This window comes from Xiphophorus hellerii, chromosome 2, assembly GCF_003331165.1.
Source record: "Xiphophorus hellerii strain 12219 chromosome 2, Xiphophorus_hellerii-4.1, whole genome shotgun sequence".
Taxonomy (NCBI): domain Eukaryota; kingdom Metazoa; phylum Chordata; class Actinopteri; order Cyprinodontiformes; family Poeciliidae; genus Xiphophorus; species Xiphophorus hellerii.
The window spans coordinates 16,253,579-16,276,341 of record NC_045673.1 but is presented as its reverse complement, the minus strand read 5'-3'; the positions used below and the strand labels follow the sequence as shown (position 1 = coordinate 16,276,341).

Sequence of the window (22,763 nt, the reverse complement as noted above, 5' to 3'; positions counted from 1 at the left end):
ATTCATTACCACTAAACACAGCAGGGGGGATAATATCCAGTGGACATCAACTTCCGACTTAAAATGGACCACTGAGAGGAATAACCTTCTCATGTCGTGGATGCTGAGGCTGTGTCTGAGGTTAAAGTCTCAATTTCGATGAGTAACAGCCGTAAGAGGAGCTGGGATACCATTTTATTGTGCATTTAGCATCCCTTTCAGGGATTGGGGTTATGTTACATCAGACTCTTCCACTCTAGGAAATGTTTGCAAAGACTGAGAACTACTTTAGAAGTGTGTGCAAAACACTGTGTGCAAGCACTGATATTAATCCATCTGTTTTGTCAGCACTATCCAAAAAGCTGTACATAAATGTTTAAACACTGTTTCAGTCAAGCATCTCATTTCTGTGGACAAGCAAAACATTTCCAAAAGGTCTTAAAATGAATGTAAAATATTTGCTTAGCACTTCAAGCATGATGACAAAGTTATTTTCCAATTGTGCAAAATTACCACAATAAGGCACTAGGGTTTGAAGCAAATGATCTGGAATCCTGCGTGCCTATTTATTTAGAGCAGTTCAATCCCTGAATACAGAGGGTAGCACAACTGCAATCTCCTAAGACATGGCTGTCCATCTATAATAAAAAAGCCAGGGAACACTATTGTGAATCAGAGAAGCAACCAAGAAGTTAAAGATAACTCTGGAGGAGTCATAGAAGCCAAAATAATCAAAGCACTGTAATGTGCAAGAATGGCTCAGTCAAAGTCCAAGACCTGAATGAAGTGAGAGGCTGTAGCTAAACTTAAAATGAGATTTTAACAAACCCTCTCCTACAAATCTAAGTGGATTTCAGGTATTTTGCAAAGAACTTTAACAGCAAAGTTGATTGAGACTTTATAAGACTTGCAGCCATATTAAAACAAAAGTATCAACTTAATATTGTTCCTCAGTAAATACTTTGAATTGACTCAAGATAACCGAAAACATATATGCTTATTGTATATCCAAATCACAGTAGAGCATTATTTCGAGTTTGTCTATCTTATAAAATCCTAGTTATAATGTCATTGTAATGTAAAATATTCCATAATATTTTACCTGCATATTGCAAAGCACAGTACAATATGCAGCACAACTCTGAAAATGCTTTTTGACATTGTATAGAATTTAGATAAACCCACTGTTGCGTATTTAAACAATTTATAAATTGGAGTGCTAACATTAAGATATGATTGATAATGAGACAAATACTGTGATTTGGTTTGTAAACTGTGTTCCTTCTATGTGAATCTAAAGAAATTCAGATTGCAAAAGAGCAATGCAACGGAAGATGCACTTTACATGTTATTGTGACATGACTGTGTGTTGATGTGAAAAACCAAGCAAGCTTCTAAAAAACCAGGTAAGAACCAGCTATACCAGCTATGGTACAGTCATAGAAGCACTGAGTTTGTGAAAAAAAAACAAAAAAACTTTTTACCCTCCAAAATGACTTCCCTTGTTCTTGTTAAAAAGCTCTCTTATTAGTCTACCAGATTTTATGAATATCTAATCACTATTTTTGATGTTCAGTTGGCAAACCTTTGAAGTTTGTAAAGCATTGTAAAGCACTGACAAAACTCTGCCTTTGACAAAGGCAGAGGAAAAGATTTCTTCAGAGGTTTCATCAATGAATTTTACATTAGGACATGAGCTGGACAGTGGAGCTGTGCAGAACTTCTCTAGAGTCTGCCCCACCCTCAAAAATGTTCTACAGTCAAGCTGAATTCTTTGATATTCCTTTTTATTAATTCTGCAGTCTTCTCTTTCTTTAATTCTCCATTCCCTGTTTTTTAAAACTCTCAAATTGTACTAAGCATATATACTAAATAAGCTCAATGTTGTGTCATATTTAGCTGCGTGCTTTCAAACTTAATCAATGTTAGACTCTCTTAACTTCTCACAATACATTCCCAAATGGGGTTGAAAAGCCACAGAGCTGTCTAAACGTCATAAGCTTTACTTTCATCTTCTCTTAAAGCCAATGTTGGGAAAGGGGAGATGGCACCACAGTTGAATACGTCAGCCTTTGAACAATGCTTCATCAGAATGGACATTTAACCTCAGATGACATCAATTGTTGTACAACTCATTTCCTGCCCTCGGGGAGAAGCTGTCAGCAGGTTCGTTATCATGCTGGCAGTTTCTGTGATCCAAGCTATAATTGAAATAAGATACAGATAGCATTTAAAACAGTTGTCCCTAGGCTATAACCTCTTTTAGTTCGTACTGGAATCAGTTGAAGGTGGTGTCAGTCAGAGTTTTAGTTAATAATGTCAAAGCAAATGAGGCAGAAGTAAACATTTACTGTTATAGCTATTGGCATGTTAAGCAGCAACACTGATTGTCTTCAAGGTAAATAGGTCTGCAAGAATCCTATTTTCAAAACACCTGGAAAAAAGGCATGAGACACAACAGGAAAAAAAAAAAAAAAAACATAGAAAAACCACCAAGGACACTATTAAGGTCAAAATATTTTTTCACTAGTGATGGTGTTAACATAAAAGTAAATATATTAAAGTCAATTCAATTCAAAAAGTGAAATTAAGAATCATTGCATAGCATTTATGAACAGTAAGAAGAAAAATACAAAAAAATTAAAATTCAGTTACTTGTAAATAAATTCCTAGAGAGTTTGGCTGTCACAATGTTTTATGTAATGTGTCCATGGTACTCAGGCAACAAGAGCAGAACTGAGAATTGTGAAGCAGAGCCCTTTCAAATTTCAATGAGATTCCTAAGACATGGTGCTTAATTGAACCACCACGCACTTATGTATCCAAATCACACGCTGCAGCTGTTGGTTCTATATGTTAAACGACTCATGAACCAGAGACATCACCAGGAGGATCTTACCTGGCTAAGAAAATAAACCACAAAAGATACAAAAAGGAAGATGAGTCTTAGAACCGACAATACAGAAAAGTCATTGTGTATTATTTTTTTATTTTAAAGGAGTCTTGACCAGGTATTTTTGGCATAAACTGTGCAGCACATGGACATACTTTCTCGTAGGTTGACATTCCATAAATTAAAATGTAATATTTTACTTAACCTATCAACTGCATTTTGGATTCTTTGACTGTAAGTCACAATGATTAATAGAAATAACACTTGTAATGCACTGAATGTGTGTAATGGATCTGTCTCCTACATGAGTTTCACATCTAGAACTGAATCACTGAGTGCCTTGATGTTGTAATTTATTGAGATAAACTTATGCTCATGTTTTAAACAACATCCTCTCTGATCTAACCAGTGCTGGTCATTCAAACTCATTACACAGAATCAATTCTAGATATGATTTAAATTCAACATAAAGATCTAATGAATACATTTATCTTGTCACTGTGTATTTGTCTCCTACTGGACAGCATTTGAAGGAAAGGAACTGAACTGGATTGCATTCAACTTTTTTTCTTTGACAGCATAGAACCCATGCATGTTTTATAATTCCTCAAATTTAATTTAGCAATTCTTACTGCATGGAATTGTCAGACATGACAACTTGTTTGCATTCAATGACTGCAAATAAGAGAAGTTATGACAAAGTCCTTAAGTTTACATCCTTCATTATACAATCAACATGGTCATGAAATTGCTTAATAGAGAAAAGACAGCTGTGGAAAATACCACAAGTTTGCTGGACTTCGCCTTGCAGACTTGTCTGGACTGTGATTGGCTGGTCTGCCTGTCAATCATGATCAACGACAACCTATCAGAGCCTTGATGTGTTGGAACTTAGAGTGTGGCAGAACAGGTGTTTTTTGTAGTAGCTTGCAGTAGTTCAATAGTTTAGCAACTGTATTATCAAAAGGGAGTTATGTGTGATATTTACTGATTATTTTTGTTTTGTTGCATCAAGAATTGTAAGTTGAGCGACAATAAAAGGACGCCACATCTTTGAACGGATGCCTGCAGTTTTTTCAGATACAAATCACCACTGCCCTTTAGTTCACAGCTCTCCAATGTTGGTACATTTGACACAAACCATTTTTTAACACTGATTCTCATACTGCCTGGAATAGCATATGTGTTGTGCAAATCTGCTCCTCCACAAACATACTAAATGTACACAAATTATTTCTTTATTTTCATAATGCATTAACTCTTACTTTATTAAAGATTTTCTGATATATGGAGTATTCTTTAAAAATATAAAAAGTTTAAGTCACATAGCCAATCAGAATGTCTTGTTCCTCTGCAGTGCATCAAATTAATCCTATCTGTCCCATCATAGAACTGTGCAGAACTGTGACAGCTTTGTTTTCTCTGTTGCACCTCAAATCCACACCGACAGTGTGTTTATGATCTGAGCATATGTGATGCACATAACCCCCCTTTGAAGGTTACAGAAATGAACAGGAAAAACTCATACACTAATTGTTCTGCAGTATGAAGGTCTGATAAGTGCAGGACTATGTGTGTATGTTTTATTTTTGGTTGGCTAGCTATTACACTCCACAGTATAACATACATCATGAAACTTGTGTTAGATACGCTATAATTTAATATTATTGAAGATTTTTTTTCTTATTTTTAGATATTTAACTATTTGAAATATTTTGAAAAACGTCAAATGTAATAAGCTGTTTTGCTTAAAATTATGTTCCCCTGGTTGCCTGTTAAGTTTATTAACTCATTTCCCAATGAAATGTCAAATATTTTGTTGCATTTTAACACATGACTTAATCATAAAACAACATCCTTTAAATATGTACACCTTAGTTAATAGCAGGACTGACTTCAGAAATTCATAACTATAATAAAAATGTTCCTGAAGCAAACAGATATATTCAAAGACATATGACAATTGCCAACAGTATTGTTGTGTAGTTTTGTTAAATCAAAAATACGAGTATATGTATATTTTTGATGGGTGTCTGTTCAGTCTAGAAAAAACTGAAATAAATCTTTCAAATATTTTGGTTAAACTCATCAGAGGAAGTCTAAAGTTGATGCAAACTTAGAGTACATTTTATTCAGTCACATTTTTATTTCCTTCCAATAAGACCGTTCCAGTTTTACTAGCTACCTCATAAAGAGTCAGCAATTACAATGGATTTCTAACCAGAAAAAGTGAAACTTATATTTCCTTAAGCTTTTGATGTTTATTTTGGTGGATTTCACTTTATTCTTTTCAAATTTTGAGTAACACTAAACCAGTCCTGTATTGTTGCATGTAATGCAGTGACCAAGAAGTGGGATTACAATAACAGCCAGATCTGTAAAACACATATAAAAAACATGTCCTATTTGTGCCAAATCTTTGTGTGCAACATTGCGTTTTCTCTTAATCCGGAGGAGTTTGACAGGGGATGATGGGATGAGCAACAGACCTTCAAGGCAGAACAAACAAACAAGCTGCCAGAAGAGCACAGAAGGATTGCCACAGATAATAAAAATCTGAAGCACCTTAAGATCTTTAATAACAGTAACCATTGGAGCAAGTTGCTCCTTAAAGCAGTTATCCATATTTTGTACTAAATAAGTGTGATGAGAAAACTTGACAATCATAATACATTTTGAGATGTAATCTGTTATTTTCACACACACTTGGCAATATTTCCAGCTTCTTATTTTACATTTTTAAAATTTTCCGTTACCTTTCTCCTTCTCAGTCTTTTACTGCTATATCTATCCCATACTATAGTCATTTTTTTCCCTTATTCAGAAACTATGAACCATACTACGACCCCAATTTGTTTTGTTCATTTTATTTCAGTCTAACAAACTTCTCTAATTTAAAGTTACACCCAAACGGTTTAACTGGCACCGTTAAAGAAATTATCATCAGTGGACTGAAATCTTACCAAACTTGATGTTTTCACATGAAAGAACACTTTTGTCAAAAGGATTAAGTCAGCTCTGGTGCATGTGGCATAACGCAGGCTGGCTGAAGCTGTAAACTTTAGATGACTATAGCTTTACTAATATGTTTTGCTCACAGGAAATGTAAAAAATATCACTAAATGCCTGATCTTAAATGACTTTTCTTCAACAGTTAAAATTGTCATTATTTGGACATTATTTGAATGATAAATGACAAATCAGTCAACATTAATTTGCTGAACTATTCATTTTCATTTAAAAGATGACAGATGATGGGAAGTTTAATCACAGTTTATTTTAAATTTGTCAGATATATTATTCAGATTCCAAAACATCTGCTATTATCAATAAATAAGTAAATAAATAAATAAATACATCTGCATTGGATAATTCCAGCATTTTGTTTCTCTGGTGGAATGGCTGAAAAGTGACAACTCCACTAGAAATAAAGATGTGATTTTAAATCCAAGAAATGTTTCACTTTTCTAAGGCGACATTGAATGTTCTGACCGGCATCTTTCAAGAAAATGTATTATTAAATATTCAAGAGATGAATCTGTCAAGAGTGACCATGTATGTATCAAAGTCACTGCGACAACATGCCACAAACTGAATACTTTTCATCCATAATAATGGAGGTGTTCAGGTTTTCATTCAGGTTTAAACTGACGAGCCACTTTATTATTAGGTACAGCTGAACAGCTTCCCAACAGCAATAGCAAATCAGCTAATGACAGGGACTCAACACATTTAAGTACCTAGATTTGGTAAATATGACTTGCTCAAGTTCTAATATCAAAAGTACAAAGTAGATTTAAGCGATTTGGATCAAGGCATGAAAGCTGCCACAGAGAGAATGAAATGTAGAAGTAAATGGGAATAGGGAACAAGACTAACATATCTGTTGCTAGCTGTGAAATTCATGTTTTGGTGGTGCTTTGGAAAAAAATTATCCTTTAGCAAATCCTTGAAGGAATACAAAAAATCCACGCAAATACAAATAGTTATAATAATTATAATAATTATTTAAGGTGGAGAACTGCCACTGGTGGTGATGCAATGGCATGGGAGTATTTTTTGGCATACTTAATTTAGCACCAGTTGAACATTTAAATGTCACAGACTAATTTACTCTACTCCATCATCACCAAATTTAAAGCCAACAGAGATCATTGAATGTGCAGCCAGCAAATTTGTAGTAACTGCATTATGCAACCAAGGACATAAAGATATTTTGGCTGATGCAACTCAGCGAAATGTCTCTCAACAGCACTGCAAACAACTGTATTTTCTGTGACAACTAAAGTAAGGATGGAAACTAATTTGCTTGTGCAACCACCCTCAAAGTTGACCTTAGGCAGTTTCCTTTTTGACTTTTTCTTTCCCCCCAGTCCTGGAGTTACACAGTTATAGTAGCTCTCATTTTAATCTTTTCAGTAGAGCCTCTGTGACCCATCATTATGCCACTGTGTGGGTTCAATGGGATTGCTGGATGAGGTCCTTCTCATCATGCTCATATAGAGGCAGCAGCACCATGCAAATACAGCATTTCAAGAAGCGTGCACAAGTATGCATGACAGTGCATATTTTAGAAGCTGGGTCGTTGCATGTAATTTGAATCTGTGACCTAGTTAGTGGAACAGTCAAAATTGTTTTATTGGTACCATTTGTTGACCAGTTGGCCCATAGTATACAATTTGACATTGGCTTAAATGATCATTACATGTAATGATTTTACAAACTTTTAAGATGCATAGGCATAGAAGCATAAAATGACCGGTGTCTGAACAATGTATATTTTGATTTCACTTTCCATTTAGGTTTTGCTCAGTATTTTTTTAATTATTGGCACCATTTTGTATTAAAGTTAGATTAATCTTCAATATTTAAATATTTGAAATACTGCCAAATTTCACTCAGCACCTTGTTTTTTTTTTCTTTAACAGTTATGAGGCACGGTGACAAAACCTGAAACTCCTACAGCACAACAGGTTGTTGCTAGGTAACCAAAGAGTGTGCGAGTGAGTTGACCCCACCCATGTTGCTAAGCTGGTTGTGAGAAGTTGAGAGGCTAAGGCCTTTCCTCTGCCTACATCCCCCAGAATGCTGTGTGGTTCTGGACTCGAAGATTCTATTGAATGTATATTCTATAAAATATTGACTATGGGTCTATTGCAATATGTATTGTTATTGATGTAGTCCCCAGACTTCATTTAAATTAATTTTGAGTATTAACTTGTCAGAAGCTAATTAGCGTAGAATATTACTGGGGTTTCACCAAACTGTTGAAAGTTACAGTAATCTTAATTTATGTAAACATTTAACTGTGTAAAAAATAAAACAAACACTGAGTTAAGCAAATATTAATAGGTTCTGTGATCCTAACAAACCTAAAAAATAAACATTTGTTCTGATTTAATTTCAGAAACAAAGGGGAAAAAATGCATAAAACAATTTATGTAAGATATCTAGTTTCAGCTGTATGGTCTTATACATTAGTTCTTTAAGATAATAATACAATGGAAATCCAAATAAGTGTAAATGCATTTTAAACTCAGCAATACGTTATACAAATAACGGATATTACAAATTACTCAAAATTCTGATCTGTGCAGCTTTACAAGAAACTTTTTAAAAAGAGGAACAGAGAACACAGTGATCATTTCCACAGCCCCAGGATTTATTATGCATTTGTTCTAGCTATAGATTATTTCTTACATGCTTTCCCTTTCTCTCCCTCCATATGAAAAAGATAATCTTTCTGAACAAAAGTGTAGTCTGAGTCAGGAAAGCAAAACTCTGAGTCATAACAGGGCTTTCTTTATGTATTCTTTTTCAGTTATATACAGATCTGAAACAATCTGGCCCAAGAGAGATATTTGGGGATCAAACGGGGGTGGAGAACAGCAACATGAAGTAAAAAAAAAAAAAAAGTGGGAGGCGTGCACAAAAGGATTGCTGAGAGGCATGTGTGACAACCCTCTCCCCCAAATCCCCACCCACCCACTTTCCCTCACATGCCCTTACCCTGATACTGAGTCACAGAGAAAGCAGAGCAGTTCTAATGGCCTACCTAGGTCCCCTGTGCAAACGCTCAGAAACAGAAGAAATGATTACTGAAAGTCTTTTTTTAAGTTGTTGAGAGGGGTGCTGGGATCTCATTAGGAAGGGATGGAAGAAAGGAGAGGAGGGCTGATTCTGTCTGTCTGCTCTTAATTGAGGAAGGTAGAAGGTTGAGCGGGTGATCCAACTCCCCTAAATAATCCTTTTCATGATAAATTCACAAGGCATCATTTTCTTAGAGTGTTAGTGAAGGGATTTGAAGAGCAAAGGCACCAAGGTAAAACAAGAAAGATAAATATGCTGGTGAGTCTGGCTATAAAAGGGCTGTGATCATTTATGTGCGTGCATGCACTCATTGTCAGTCCCAGATGTTTTCCTCTAATTGGCCTAATCTGTTCTTCTCAGTTATTATCAGGCATTATTTACACAGGCTGATAAAAGACCTAATTCCTTTAGGTAGGACAATTCTCCTCTATTCCCTGCTGTGAAAGAAAATTCATCTTATTTTTGGTCTCAGAGTTCAATACAGAATCCATCAGTTATGCATTTTCAATTTTAAACAAACTAAAACGCATCACTCTAGAATTAAAGAATGATGTAATATTCTCAAAGAGGGATAGTTTGACATGTTTAACTGCTAAAACTGTGTCCATGTTATCTAAGCATTATGCAAACATTTATGAAACATGAATAAAATTAATTTCTGAGGATGAAATGTTGACAAATATATAATGTTAAGACTGAGCATGAAGATGACAAAATACCTGGTTCTCTCTGACAAAAGTTCAGGCAAAAAAATAGGAAAGAAGAGCTGATTACAAGACAGTAAAGGTCAGTTGCCATATTTGGCCATGTGTGTGCTGGCAGTTCTGCAATATTTAATCTGAGATCACATTTAGTGCATGCTTCATGTTTTGTAAACAGTCTCAAATTTTAAATATGTTATTGTCAAATTATCCTCCTTTATTTTTTGAATATTTTTTTGCTAATTTAGCCTGTTCTGGTCAGGTCTGTCGGAAGATAGTTTTAAAAACAGAACTTCATCACCAGAACCTGCTTGTGTAGATCCATCATTGACTCCATGACGTACCTTCAGACTTCACCCCAACCTTTTACTTTCAACTTAGAAAAAAACTAAAAAGAGGCTCATCCCTGTAGCAGAGGTTCAACTTTAATGTGTAAAAACACTGCCACTCTCAGTTTAACCAAAACAAGTTAGAAGTTTGAGATAAAGTAAAAGATGCATTCCATTCCCCAGTCTTAACTCTCAATCTGTCATTGCTTGCATTATTAAATATCCTTGGGTTTGCAGTTTTTTATCTGCAGTGTGACATTTTTTTACATAACAGATATTGCACCAGGCTTTACTTAATTAAAAAATAAATAGTTTTACCTTAATTCAGTTGAAGAATTAATATACGTTCTTTGTCATTCCTCAGTTTTTTTTTCCCTCACATGTTCTTTACAAAGTTATAACAGTCATATGTTATAAAAAGTTATAAACTAAATCTCCAGAGAAGCACACAGTCTTTGCAAGCTTTGGGATCACAAAAGCTTCTGTGAATTATACACACATTTATTCAAACAGAAAAAAAAACACAAAACACAACCCTCTAATTTAGTCCCTGCTGACTTGTTTGACTTTTGAAGTATATGATTGCCTCTAGTCTATGAGTTGGTAAACATTTAAATTACCCCCTGAGGCTCCACACAGGGTATCAGATCAGAACGACAACAAAATGTATCAGATAATTTGTGTCAGCTGCATTGGATCAACAGAAAACAAATCTAAACAAATCTTTAATTAAGAGTTCATTTTTAGCCAATCCTGTTAACTAAACTGCTTTATAATAAGTAATACATTTGTATTTACATTATATTGTATTTGTATTTTAGCACACCAGACATTCATGAGTTTAATGTATAAATCTTTTAAAGAGATGTTTATAAATACTAAACACATAAACATGCGACATCCAGCTTTCTCTATGCTTAATTTCTATATTAAATCATGTGATTTATAGCTGAACAGTATTCCCAAAGATCCTGAAGACTGGATCGCAGGCTCGCTTCAGGAGGAAATGGTTTCATTGCAGGATTCATCACTGTAGAGCTCATTATTTGTTCAGTGGTGTATGATAACTAAATTGACTGTGCTACCCCCCTGAGTAAGAGTGTAAGTGATATTTTTATGGATTGGAGGTGAGAAATGTGACTTTTAAAGCCACAAATATCTCATTACTTGGACTCATATTGAAGCCTAAACACATTAAGTACTTTTGGACATTTTTTAAAGAAGAAATCAATTAAAAGTTCTCATCCCTTTAAAGAAAAAAATAAATGTAAGACACTGCTTATTTGCAGTGTTTTGCTGAATACATTCACACTCACATAATCCTATTTTTTTTCACATCACAACAATAAATCTCAATTATCATTAGAATTTCGTGTAATAGAACACAAAGCAGGGTAGAACTGAGGAAGGGAAAGGAAACATTATTTTCAAGATCTGCACCCAATCAGAATCCGAAAACATACATTTTCTAACCTCCCCACATATTCTCACTTGGTCTCGACTTTGATAATGCCATTCTAATACATAGCTGTTTCTATTTTGACACACTGTTCATGCAGGCCATAAAATATTGGTCTCACGCAAACAGACCACCTTCCCAAACGTGGAAGAATTTTTTGCACAGTTTGTTTTCAACGTTCATTTTTTCCTTGCCAATTTTCCATTAAAATTTGTGGAGTGCACAATTTCTAGTTGTCCGATTGGGAGATTCCGCCAATGTGGTAGATCTCTGCAGCTCCTACAAAGTAGCACTTCACAAATGTGGATAGTAGTGTGCTGGAATGTCTCATAAAATTCTAATTAAATTCATTGAAGTTTGTTGTTATAGCGTTAGTAAAGGTAAAATTCAGTGACGTCAAAATTTCTCTTACACAACTAACAGCATTTAGCGATCATAAACAGATGGAGTATGCTGTTTGATAGAAAGATTGAAAAACTTACCATATTGAATGACTGTGGCAGAAATCCAGGGCTGACATAATTTGTCTGAAGAATTTTCTGGCCTCTTTTGGTGTTAACCGGCCTTTTTTCACCAAGTAGTCAAACAGTTCACCTCCAGACACATGTTCTAGCACAAGGTACCTGAGAAAGACAGAAGGGCACAGAGAATTGAGGGAGACATCCAAAGATAAAAAAGCTTCAGAAGAACTGAAAGAGAAACTCAGTTACAAGTATCTTATATCTCATAATAAAGTCCCCTGATAGAGCCAAGAAGAAAATAAACCCAAAGACCTCACGTTACTGTCAGAACTGATGTAACATGAGTTTTTTGCAGCCTAATATTCTAAATATGTGGGGAATTCTGATTCTTTGACATTCTGTGTTACACAAACACTGGTGCAATCATATGAATTTAGAAAAGAAAGCCAACATATCCGTGTCATATTTTTTCAAAGAGTTGTTGCTGAGGTAGCCTTCGAGTCTGTGTGGTCAGACATTTACAGAGCCAGTCTGTCATCCTGAATATATAGCTTGGCCATGGTCTGCAGCTCTGAGGGGACAGGATGAAGATAAATCTCCACTGACCCAAGAACAAAGCTTCATCTCCGGGTTGAAATCCAACTGGCCCCTAGTACCTGCTCTGCTCATATGTCTCGCACAAAAAGTACTTTATTCATAACAAGCACAAGTTGAAATACAAAAAGGATTTTTTTTTTTTTTTTAACTATTTACTTGGAAAAAATATGAGGTGCACATCCATCATTTCAGTTTCACTGATTACCATATGGTGCTGCAAACTGTACTGGCCACCAAGCATGGTCTCCCTTTAGCCAAAAGTCTGGCTTGCAGTAAATCCTCAGGAACTACAGCACATATGCCATTTACTTCTAAATAAGTGAAATAGGATACACGTAAACATGAAATATAGACTAACCTAAGAAGCGGGGAGAATTGACAAGGATGTTTATCTTTACGGGGTTTAAAATTGAATAAAGCACTACAGTATTTTTTCCGATCCAACAATTGTTTTAGAACCCTGTAGTCGAGGCACGTTAATTTACTTTTATACCAGTGAGATTGTCTTGGGTGTAAATGTTAAGTTTATTTCTAAGTCAAAAGAAACTCAAGAGGTGCATAACACGCACATTCAAGATTATGGTTAAAGAAAAGGCAGGTTTCCTGAAAAAATAAAAATATCAAAACGTTTCTCTTTTACAACAACAGTGAAGCGATTGTTTTGTTTATACAGAAAACCAGTGGAACAGAGGTTTAAAAGATGTTCGCATTTAACAGGGGTTCAGTAGGCCTAAGTTACTTTGTATGATTGCAGTTCTTGGACTCTATATATGGGTCATCTGCACAAGTTTTGTTTTATTATTTTTGTTAGATTAAGTGGTTTTTAAATCAGTATTAAGAAAAGAAAACTAAAATAGAAACTGTTTCTATTTCATCAGAACTCAAAGACTATTAGCAGTCTTTGCGATTTAGATAAATAAATACTCGCATTACATATTGCACTATGCAGCTATAAATTTAACATGGGAATTTAACAAGGGTATTTCAAGTATAATGGAAAAATAGAACAAAGTAAGACAAAACAAAGAAAAAGATTCCTCTAATGTTTTCCCTGACTTCTGGTGCAAAGTAGATCTCTATATAACTGTTTTTGTTCATTCCTATAACCAGTACATATAGACAACATTTTTTTTTTTAAAATCTCTATGAAATGTTCTTGAACAAGGCCAAATACACATTTTCAAGGCACCACTTACTCTGAGACACATTTTGTTAGAAGAAAGCTTTCTGAAACCCTGGCCTTATATAGCTACTGATGTTGCATAAGCTAGTTAAGACACAGGAAACAATATAAGGAAAAAACAGCATTAATTTGGAACTTTGTTCAATTCAAATGGATTATTACCACCTCAGTATGTCAACAACTTCTGCAGAGGCCTATTAACGAGCCAATGATGTAGAAGAGGTGTGTTTGGAACAGTGACATCTAAATTCTGCAGAACACACAGCCCTGGTGGTCCATAATTTGCCACAACTTCTTTAAGCTAAGTTTAATGAGTTGGTATTTAAATTATTGTTTCAGTTATGCAATATGTTCTAAATATTTTCTATTATAAATATCTTGGGTCAGTAAACATAAAAACTAATCAAAGACAAACTAAACGTAATTTTTTGAAGAGATATCTGTTCCAGTAGGAGCCACCATACCTACAAGAATATAGCTTACCAGTTATAACTAGTTATTTCTTTAAGGGTTTCTTCATAAATTTTTTTCCAATTGTACAAAGAAAGAAAATGGCTTACAAAATCTATGGCAAACTACAGGATTTGCAATATATATATATATATATATATATATATATATACATATATATATATAAATAAAATGTTTTAATTCGTAATGTAAAATGAATTTGAGGCTACCATTTTGTTACCTGAGCTCTACATCATCAAAACGCAAATAAATAAACTGAAAACAACGCACGCACAAATCAAGGGTTCTAACATGCACTGCAGTCTCAGACGTGAGCATTTTTCATTCTTAAAGGCATAATTCATCTCAGTATCATAATATGTTTATTCATTCAACCTATAAATAAATTATTGTTGGGTTAGGTATCAAATTCTCGCCACCTCCCATATACATAAACACCACATTAGTTTTAACAGCTTGTTGCAGGATTTGTGCCAGCAAAAATAATAAATCTTTAAAGCCCTGGGAGGGCTAAAACCAAACACGCCGCATGCCTATCAATTGATGGCTTTCAAGTGGTGATATCCAAGCAGGAATCTGAACCATGTGAAGAGCAAAATCACATTAGTGATACGAGTATATGTGTTGGGGTCTGACGCTTTACACAAATGTAAAGCAATTTGTCTTCTGTGATGCTACTGGTGACCGACTGTCAAAAGTGATGAAGCAATGAGCAAAAAATGAGATTTTCAAAATCCAATTACTGACTTGAATTCAAATTTTCTGCATGCCATAGCCTCTAAAAAGGATGGCATGCACTGTAAAAACCTTTGTACAGTTTTTATTCAGTATTCAGCATGCTCAATACTGTACATGACCCATAAGCTGAAGATAAGAGGTAACTGAATTTAGTTGACAAGCAATCCTCTGTAGATCAGGGGGTCTACTAACTGATGGGGTTGTCACTCAGTGCTGTTAAACTTAGTTAATAGATTTAGCATCTGTGTGTAAACACAGCTGCTGCAGCGGCCTCTCCATGGAAAATGTTTCTTAATACGGTGGTGTTGATGCTGATAAGCGCATCATGGCGTTTTTATTACAGAGACTTCCCCCTTGCTATTAGCAGTCCCCTGGTGTGCGTGACCAAATAAATGCTCAGTGCTAGTACTAATGGAGCATCCAAGCCCTTGAAGGCAGTCACAGTTGCCCTGCAATCATAAGATGATCTGCTGCATTAAAATCGCTACTCCTAAGAGACCACCTGAGAGAAATTATATCATTAACAGTGAATATAATGCATAAAGTTCCTTTGAATTTTTTTTTTATGTAAAAGTTCCATACTTTCCCAGACTAAATTTCAGGAACAGTCAGGCCTTTTTAGCCAATGTTCAAAGGACACGTACTTAACTTAAATACTGCGAACATTTCTGCATTTAGTTGCAACCTGCAGCAGTCAGCAAGACCGTTGAAAAAGGCACAAACAGATGAATGGGCAGCTGAATGAATGGATAGACAAACTAATGAAAGGGTGGACAAATGAACATTTCTACAGATGTTACAATTTAAATACTTTATGTAACCTGGGACTGCAATAAAGGAAAATTAGAAATAAAGAAAAGACAAATGGATGGATGGCTCCACTGACAGACAAAATGATTTATAAATGGACAATGTTGGATAGATGCAACATTTAGATAAAGTCTGAACGTACAATATCTTTACTAAACTTTTTTTTTCTATGTATCCAGACCCGAGAGACACTTTAAACTTCATATTTTGTCTAGTTTTCTCCAGACTTTGTAGGAACCAACTGAACAAAAATTTGTGACAGCATAATTATTGTAATTTATGAAAATAATACTACATTTATTGAAAGTTTTGACTGGTGAAATAAATAGCTCATACTTACAAGTATTTTTTATTTTCATAGACATCATGAAGCTTTAAAACATGTGGGTGTTCTATGAGCTTCAAAATAGCTATTTCTCGCTCCACCTGTAAGAGAGAAAGGGAAAAATTCAGAGGGAAAAGAGCAAAAGAGGATTTGATTACTGAAAAATTCACAGTTAAATTACAATACAAATATTAATAAACCCTCAATCCTTCTTCTTTATTTTTCTAAGATGAGATCTAGCCAGTGGGTTAATGTTGAGGTTAGCTGGGAGTCATTTGTGAGGTAGATTAGGAAAATCAGGAGATAGAACATGTAAGTCAAAAACTTATTTCTACCATTTATCTTCCAAGCATAAGTAGAAATGTGGGCTGCTTAAAAAAAGGGTAGAAACTACAATGGCTTGCAAAAGTATTTATACCTCCTTTTCGAATTACACCACAAGATCAACATTTTATGTGTTTTATGCCAGGGAGTTGGTATCAACACAAAGTAGTGAATAATTGTGATGTGGAAAGGTAAAATTATACATATTACATGTTTTACAAAAATTTTTGATGCAATTACAGATGTAACTCTTTTAGGAGGATGTATCTATCAGGTTCCTACATATGATATTTTGCCCAGTTTTTAGTACACAAACCAAAAACACACAAAACTGCATTTTTGTACATTTTTTATCTAATAAAAACTGTACTGGTTATCTACTCAACCTGAGCTTCAGCTAGCTTTGTTAAAAGAGTAGACAGGGCTCGACATACATTCACATTTTATTTTCATGAGAAAACCCAAGTAAAACTGTAGTTGTAATATTAAAAAAATAAAAGACAATAATACTTTCCAATACACTGTATATGCTGAATTTTATTTGATATTCCAGTGGTGTTCTTTTGCTGTATAAGGACCGCTGGTTTAGACAGCAGCGCAGAGAGCAACCTGTCATAATCGGGTATTTCTGTCCACCAAGCCTGCAGCCTCTGGGTACAAAGGAGTGTAAAATGTCCAGACAGCTGCTTCAGTAGCTCCTTTATTCCACAAGTGTCTGACATATTGATTGTTCATATAAAGACAGAACAAGTCAGAACAAGCGAGGAGTCGACTCTAGACTTTATAACTTCTGAGCTTCTGAGAGATATTTTCAGTTCACTATTGAGAGCAGTCAGAGTCGAAATTCACCATAATAGAGCTGATCAGTTTGGACTTGTGTCAGCATCTCTAGAGATAGTTGTCAGCATGTTCAGCTGACACTGAAAATCAGCATGGGAAACTACTCTGACAGAAGCCACAGCTAATCCTCTGCAACCCTGCTCTCCTCCATGTTATCTACTCACCCTACTCTTTCACATTTCAAATGGATTCTAACTTTTCCTGACAAAGATGGAGATCAAAGAACCGTGTGAATTAAAGGCTTCTCTGTCTTAACTTGATTTCATCAAAGTCAGTTTTACCATGCCTGTGACAGCCTTCACGTTGCTTTTATGTCTTCCTCACAGTGTTTGAGTTTTGTGAGCATTTCTGTGGAACGAAGGCACACTTTGATTTGTCGGCTCACCATGTTTCTGTTAAATTTCTATAAAATTGTTTGCTCAGCTGGGCGTAAAATAAAGCCCCTGAAAAATAATTATTTTTTTTAACAATGTCATTTATAATTGTGCGAGACAATAATTGCTCCTGTCAGCTCTACCTGTAATCCATCTAGGTACATAATTCATAATTATTGTCTCAAAGATAACAACGCTCATCATCACACTTGAAAAGGTCACAAGTCATAAAACATGATAAAAAGAAAATGCAGCCTAATTAAACTTACTCATTTTCCAATAAATAAATGTGAAGCTTTTATAGTGGCCTACAGTAAAAAGGCTACTTTAAAAGCCTTTTAGAGTAGCCTTCTTACTAGTACTAATACAACTAAGATTAACAATTTACTCTAAATCGTCATGGTCTGATGAGGTCTTCAGCATGTAATTATATTATTTTTAGTCCTCAAATAGTTAACCAGTTGATGTCAGCATTTGATTTCATCTTGTTAAGTAAGTTTAAGCTATTACTGTGATCGCCAAATAAATGAGTCCCTGCTCGAGTCTCTTATTTTTGGGCGACTGTGGCTCTTTGGTAGAGTAGTCGTCTTGCGATCGGAAGGTTGTAGGTTCGTTTCCAGCTTCCTCCTGCCACATGTCGATGTGCCTCTGGGCAAGGCACTTAACCCCAAATTGCCTACCGATCTGCGTATCGGTGTATAAATGTGTGTGTGTTTGTGAGTGCGACTGGGTGAATGTGACTCTACAGTAGTGTAAAGGAAAAGCGCTGTATAAGTTCAGTCCATTTACCATTTTACCATTTATTTTGAACCAAGAAAGGAAGTAGTTCTTGATTTGACCTGCTAGTTGATAAATACACCTCTTCTTGTGCTGACTGACAACATACAGCTTAGGCATTGAAAAAGGTTTCAAGAATGACTAAATGTTTGTCAGCATTTTATTTACATCATAGATTAAAAAATGTATAAGCTAATAACGTATAAGCAAATTGAAAATACTGTGACTTGTTAAATGTTAGATACAAACACTAAAAAATATTAAAATTATCTCAACTCAAGGGAGAAACAGCGAGCAGAGTATATTGTAGGAACTATGAAGGAGTTGCAGAGATTCACATCTCAGGTGGGAGACAGTTACTACTTATAAACTCCACAAGTATGGCCTTTGTAGAAGAGTAGCAACAAGACAACCCATGTTGAAAGAAAGCCAGAGTTCCTGTTTGAGTCAGCCACAAGACATGGAAGCAACATTTAAGGAAGAAGGTTGACGAATCTAAAGAGGCCAAAATTTTGTTCTCTGACCACAAAAAAAAGAAAATCTAATCATGAATAGAAAACGACACATCAACCCAATGGCATTTTTATTATAAAACATGTGTTTCTTTAGCATGCACAGGGAAGCCGTTTAAAGTTTTAGAGAATACTAATGGAACTAAATAAAGTGCAGTCCTAGCAACAAAAAAAAAGCCTGAAAAAAATACTGTTTTAGAGGTTAACATTCTAATTTTAATTGGTCACATAAATAGCATAACATCCTAAAACAGTATATTGAAGGCATTGTTGTAATATGACAAACTAAAACAGTTAAGAGTTATGGATACTTTTCCAATGCACTGCACATGCTCTAATCCGTTATCTTGTTTCCAACACTTTTTTTTTACCTCCTACGTAGTTCTGTGTGATTTCACTTCACAAGATACAACCTTTTTAAGGTATTCTTCCTTTAAGTCAAGCTCCCATCTTACAGCTCGTTGACAGACACCTCTCCCCTGCTGAGCGATCATATTTAATCTCTCTTGAGGAAAAGCCTAGCACAGGACAAGCGAAGTAAAGCCTAAAAAGTCACAGGTGGGAATGGTGTTAAATCTAAGAACAAAAGCTCATATAAATGGGGTAAAGTGGCAAATGCATAATTAACAGTACCATGAAGTACCATGTAATGAAAGCACTTAGACTAATCCAGAAACTAATGAGTTCTATCAGCAGCCCTAAACTATGCCACTTTCTCACCTTAGGCTGAGGTGTGTTATTAAGAACAAGTCCATGGTGCCTGGTTAGCAGTGGGGTTCCCTGCAAAGAGTCTAATGCTAAGCAGGTCTCAGGCAGGGATGAGCTGCCGAAATGCCTCAAATCAGGCAGCTGGCTTCCTAAGATTCCCCTCTCCAGTTTTTTGTTAATTAAAATAAGAGAAATGAGGCTCAGTGTAAAGGCTTACCACTAAAACCGCCTTCTTATTAGATTAGCTGCTGATTAATGCACTAATGTAAATCTGTGAACCAGGTTTTGCTCTTTCATGTTATAAACAAAACTGTTGAATTAAACAACAGTGATCATCCCACAACGATTTGAAAATACAGTGACAACTCGCTTTCTATTAATTGCGAAAGGAGAGAAAAAATGTGTTGTGCTGCTGAATAAATTATTGCTCATCTACTTCATGCATAAGACAGTGAGTAATTGCTTTCTCACTTTTTATCAGACCGCCAAATGCACACATTCACCTGCTCCAAAAGTTTTAAATTCCAGGTGGCCATATTCTGTCTTGGCCTGTATCCTGAATATAGCACACTCTTTCTCATTAAGTTTCACATCTGTGAGTGTAGGCACTTCTATTCAGCTGCCATTTCTCCAAAGCACTTCATTAGCAGACTCTTGAGCACCGATCACTCACATACACACACATGCACAGGCGGACAGGTGGTCGGCTGAACACACCTTAGCTTTTTATCACTCTTGCCTTCTGTCTTCTTCTTGTGATTTGCCACAATTTCAAAAACCGATTTAATCAATCCTCCAAGACGAAACTGAGGGGGAAAAACACAATCAAAATCCAGTGGATTTGGATTGCTATTATTTTAGTGATTATGAGTAGAAGAGGAGCTTGTTAGAGAATGTGAAGATTGGGACCGCCTACTCTAACTTGCACAGGGTTTCCAATTTTAGTCGCATAACTCCATACAAAAGTGGATCAGTTGGCGAGTCTTGTTGTAGAGTAAACCAAAGTTTTAGTATAATGGTTGGGCGCAGATTTTATATGATGAACATGTCTCAAAATTAAACTTTATATCTATGTTATAGCTGCTCAGTTATAGAATCAGAGGTCTTTTTGGTAGCCAGTGAACATAATAACCCCAGAGAGACATTTACAATGACACTGCATTAATTTGCTTCATCAGATCCTTTAGAAAAATGACTATTTTCTTCATCTTGGCCTTTAGCTTTTGGTATGACAAAAGCCTACCTAAAACTGAATTTTAGGTATGGATAATGTATTATTTTCATAAAGTCGTGTATAAAAGGCACAGGCGAGAAAACTGGAATGTGTGGCGGCTATCAGGACAAATGAGGCAATGAAAAAATGACGCTCCACATTCAGAGTACGAGAACAACTTTAGCAAAGCTCCATCAGCTGGCAATTGATTCTCTAAATTACAGCCCTGCACCTGAATGACTGAATGGATGCACAAACAAATTACTGGTTAGATCATAGTGGTTAGCAAGAGACGACAGGGGATTAAAGAAAGACAGAGACAGGCAAAAAGATGCGAGGTGATTAGATTGATGCTGCATATGTCAAAGAACGACCACACAGAGGGACCAGCCCAAAATCTCAAAGGGGAAAATATTGGATCACAGGCTCTGTCATCTCTCACTCAGCCATTATTGCACCTCACACTGTCTCAGTCCTTTACCTCATTCGCTCTCTTGCACGCAGAAGGAAAACACAGATATTTCTGTCACCTCCCCCAGGCATGCCAGTGAAAGGTCCCTTGATACCGAGATCTGAGGATCAAAGTCAACAGGGCAGCCATGTGTGTCAGAAAAAAAAAAAGAAAAAAGAAAACATGCGGGTGGCTTCCCAACATGGAGACCAAAGTAAATGCAGGAATAACTGGGTAGACAGAAAAAAAAAAACAATAGGATAAACAAAGGGAGAAGCAGTGAATCTGGAAGGCTTCTAAAGAGAAAAATATGTAATTCTCTGCATTGATGAGTAATAAATGTTAAGGATTGGGAGTAAAGAGAGGCAGTGCCATCTCTATCAACCTGCCTCAAAAACCCCTCAGGTCCTGCAGGCTCTTATGTAATTAATTAATACAACATGGTGAACGGACGCCTTTTCAGCAGCATCATAATGCAAAACAAACATGCGATAACAAGGTGATGAGCAAACAATCAAAAGTGCTAAGCTTGTGAACTTAAAGGAAACAAGGGATTAATTCAACAAGAGTGCCTTGAGAAAAAAATTTATACTCCATTTTATTTGGTTTAGGTTTGACATGTTATAACCTATAAATCTGAAAAGTGCAGTGCAGTTTTAATTCAGCTTCTGAATACAAACGCTGAATACATACAGTATTTATAGAGATCAGGTCAACACATACAACATGTAGGTGTAACTAACAATTTAAAATTTAAAAATATCCTACAGTATGGTTTTTAAATATTGCTACATTCATGAATCTGCTTTTTTTGGACTAATTTAATTTGTAATTTTCTTAATTTTAACCTTGCAGTGAATATGTCTCGGACCTTTGAATTCAGGTGGGGTTGTAGGACTTGTGTCAGGATCTGTGTTTTCTGTGTTCATTTAGAGTTTTTTGTGTCCTTGCGTCTCTTCGTTGTCCTGTCCTCCCCTTGATTGTTCCCAGGTGTGTCTCGTCTCTGTGATTACCCTCCCGTGTATTTAACTCCACCTGTGTTCCTTGTTCCTCGTCGGGTCCTCGTCATTGTCCTCGTCAATTTTTCGTCTATGTCCAGTCTAGTCGTCCTCAGTGTTTCCGTGTGCCTGCTACTCGTTGTTTGGACTGGTTTTCTTCATTAAATCCTCATTTTCATCATACCTGGGTCCGCTGCGTCTGCCTCACCACTCTCACCACCCGCACTTCATGACAGAAGGACCCGACCAGACCGATCGGTGAGGCTGCAATGATGGATCCAGCTGGAGGGAGGTTACCTCCTAAAGGGCAGAGCGGCCCGAGGCGGAGGTCCGGCAGGGAGGACAGGGAGCTAGCTGAAGCTCTCGCCGACCTGCAGCGGGAGCTTTTCCGGGGAACAAGGCTGGTGTTAGCACCCCCCGGATACGGCCCCCGTCGATTCCTCCGTCCGGGAAGTCAGCGACGTGAGCCGCCGGTGGACCCGGCCCCTCGTCGCTTTCCGGAGCCACTTCCTCCGATGTCTGCCCGGAGA

General features: G+C 36.1%; 1 protein-coding gene across 2 annotated transcripts in view; it reads right to left on the bottom strand.

Moving 5' to 3' along the window:
• The window catches only part of brsk2a (BR serine/threonine kinase 2a), a 185,540-nt gene that overhangs the window by 37,914 nt on the left and 124,863 nt on the right, over positions 1 to 22,763 (bottom strand). For both annotated transcript variants that reach the window (XM_032588905.1, XM_032588916.1), the window contains exons 3-4: positions 16,052 to 16,137; positions 11,934 to 12,074 (exon numbers count right to left, since the gene is read on the bottom strand). In XM_032588905.1, the coding sequence (XP_032444796.1) occupies positions 11,934 to 12,074; positions 16,052 to 16,137 (227 nt within the window). The remainder of the gene's footprint in view (positions 1 to 11,933; positions 12,075 to 16,051; positions 16,138 to 22,763) is intronic.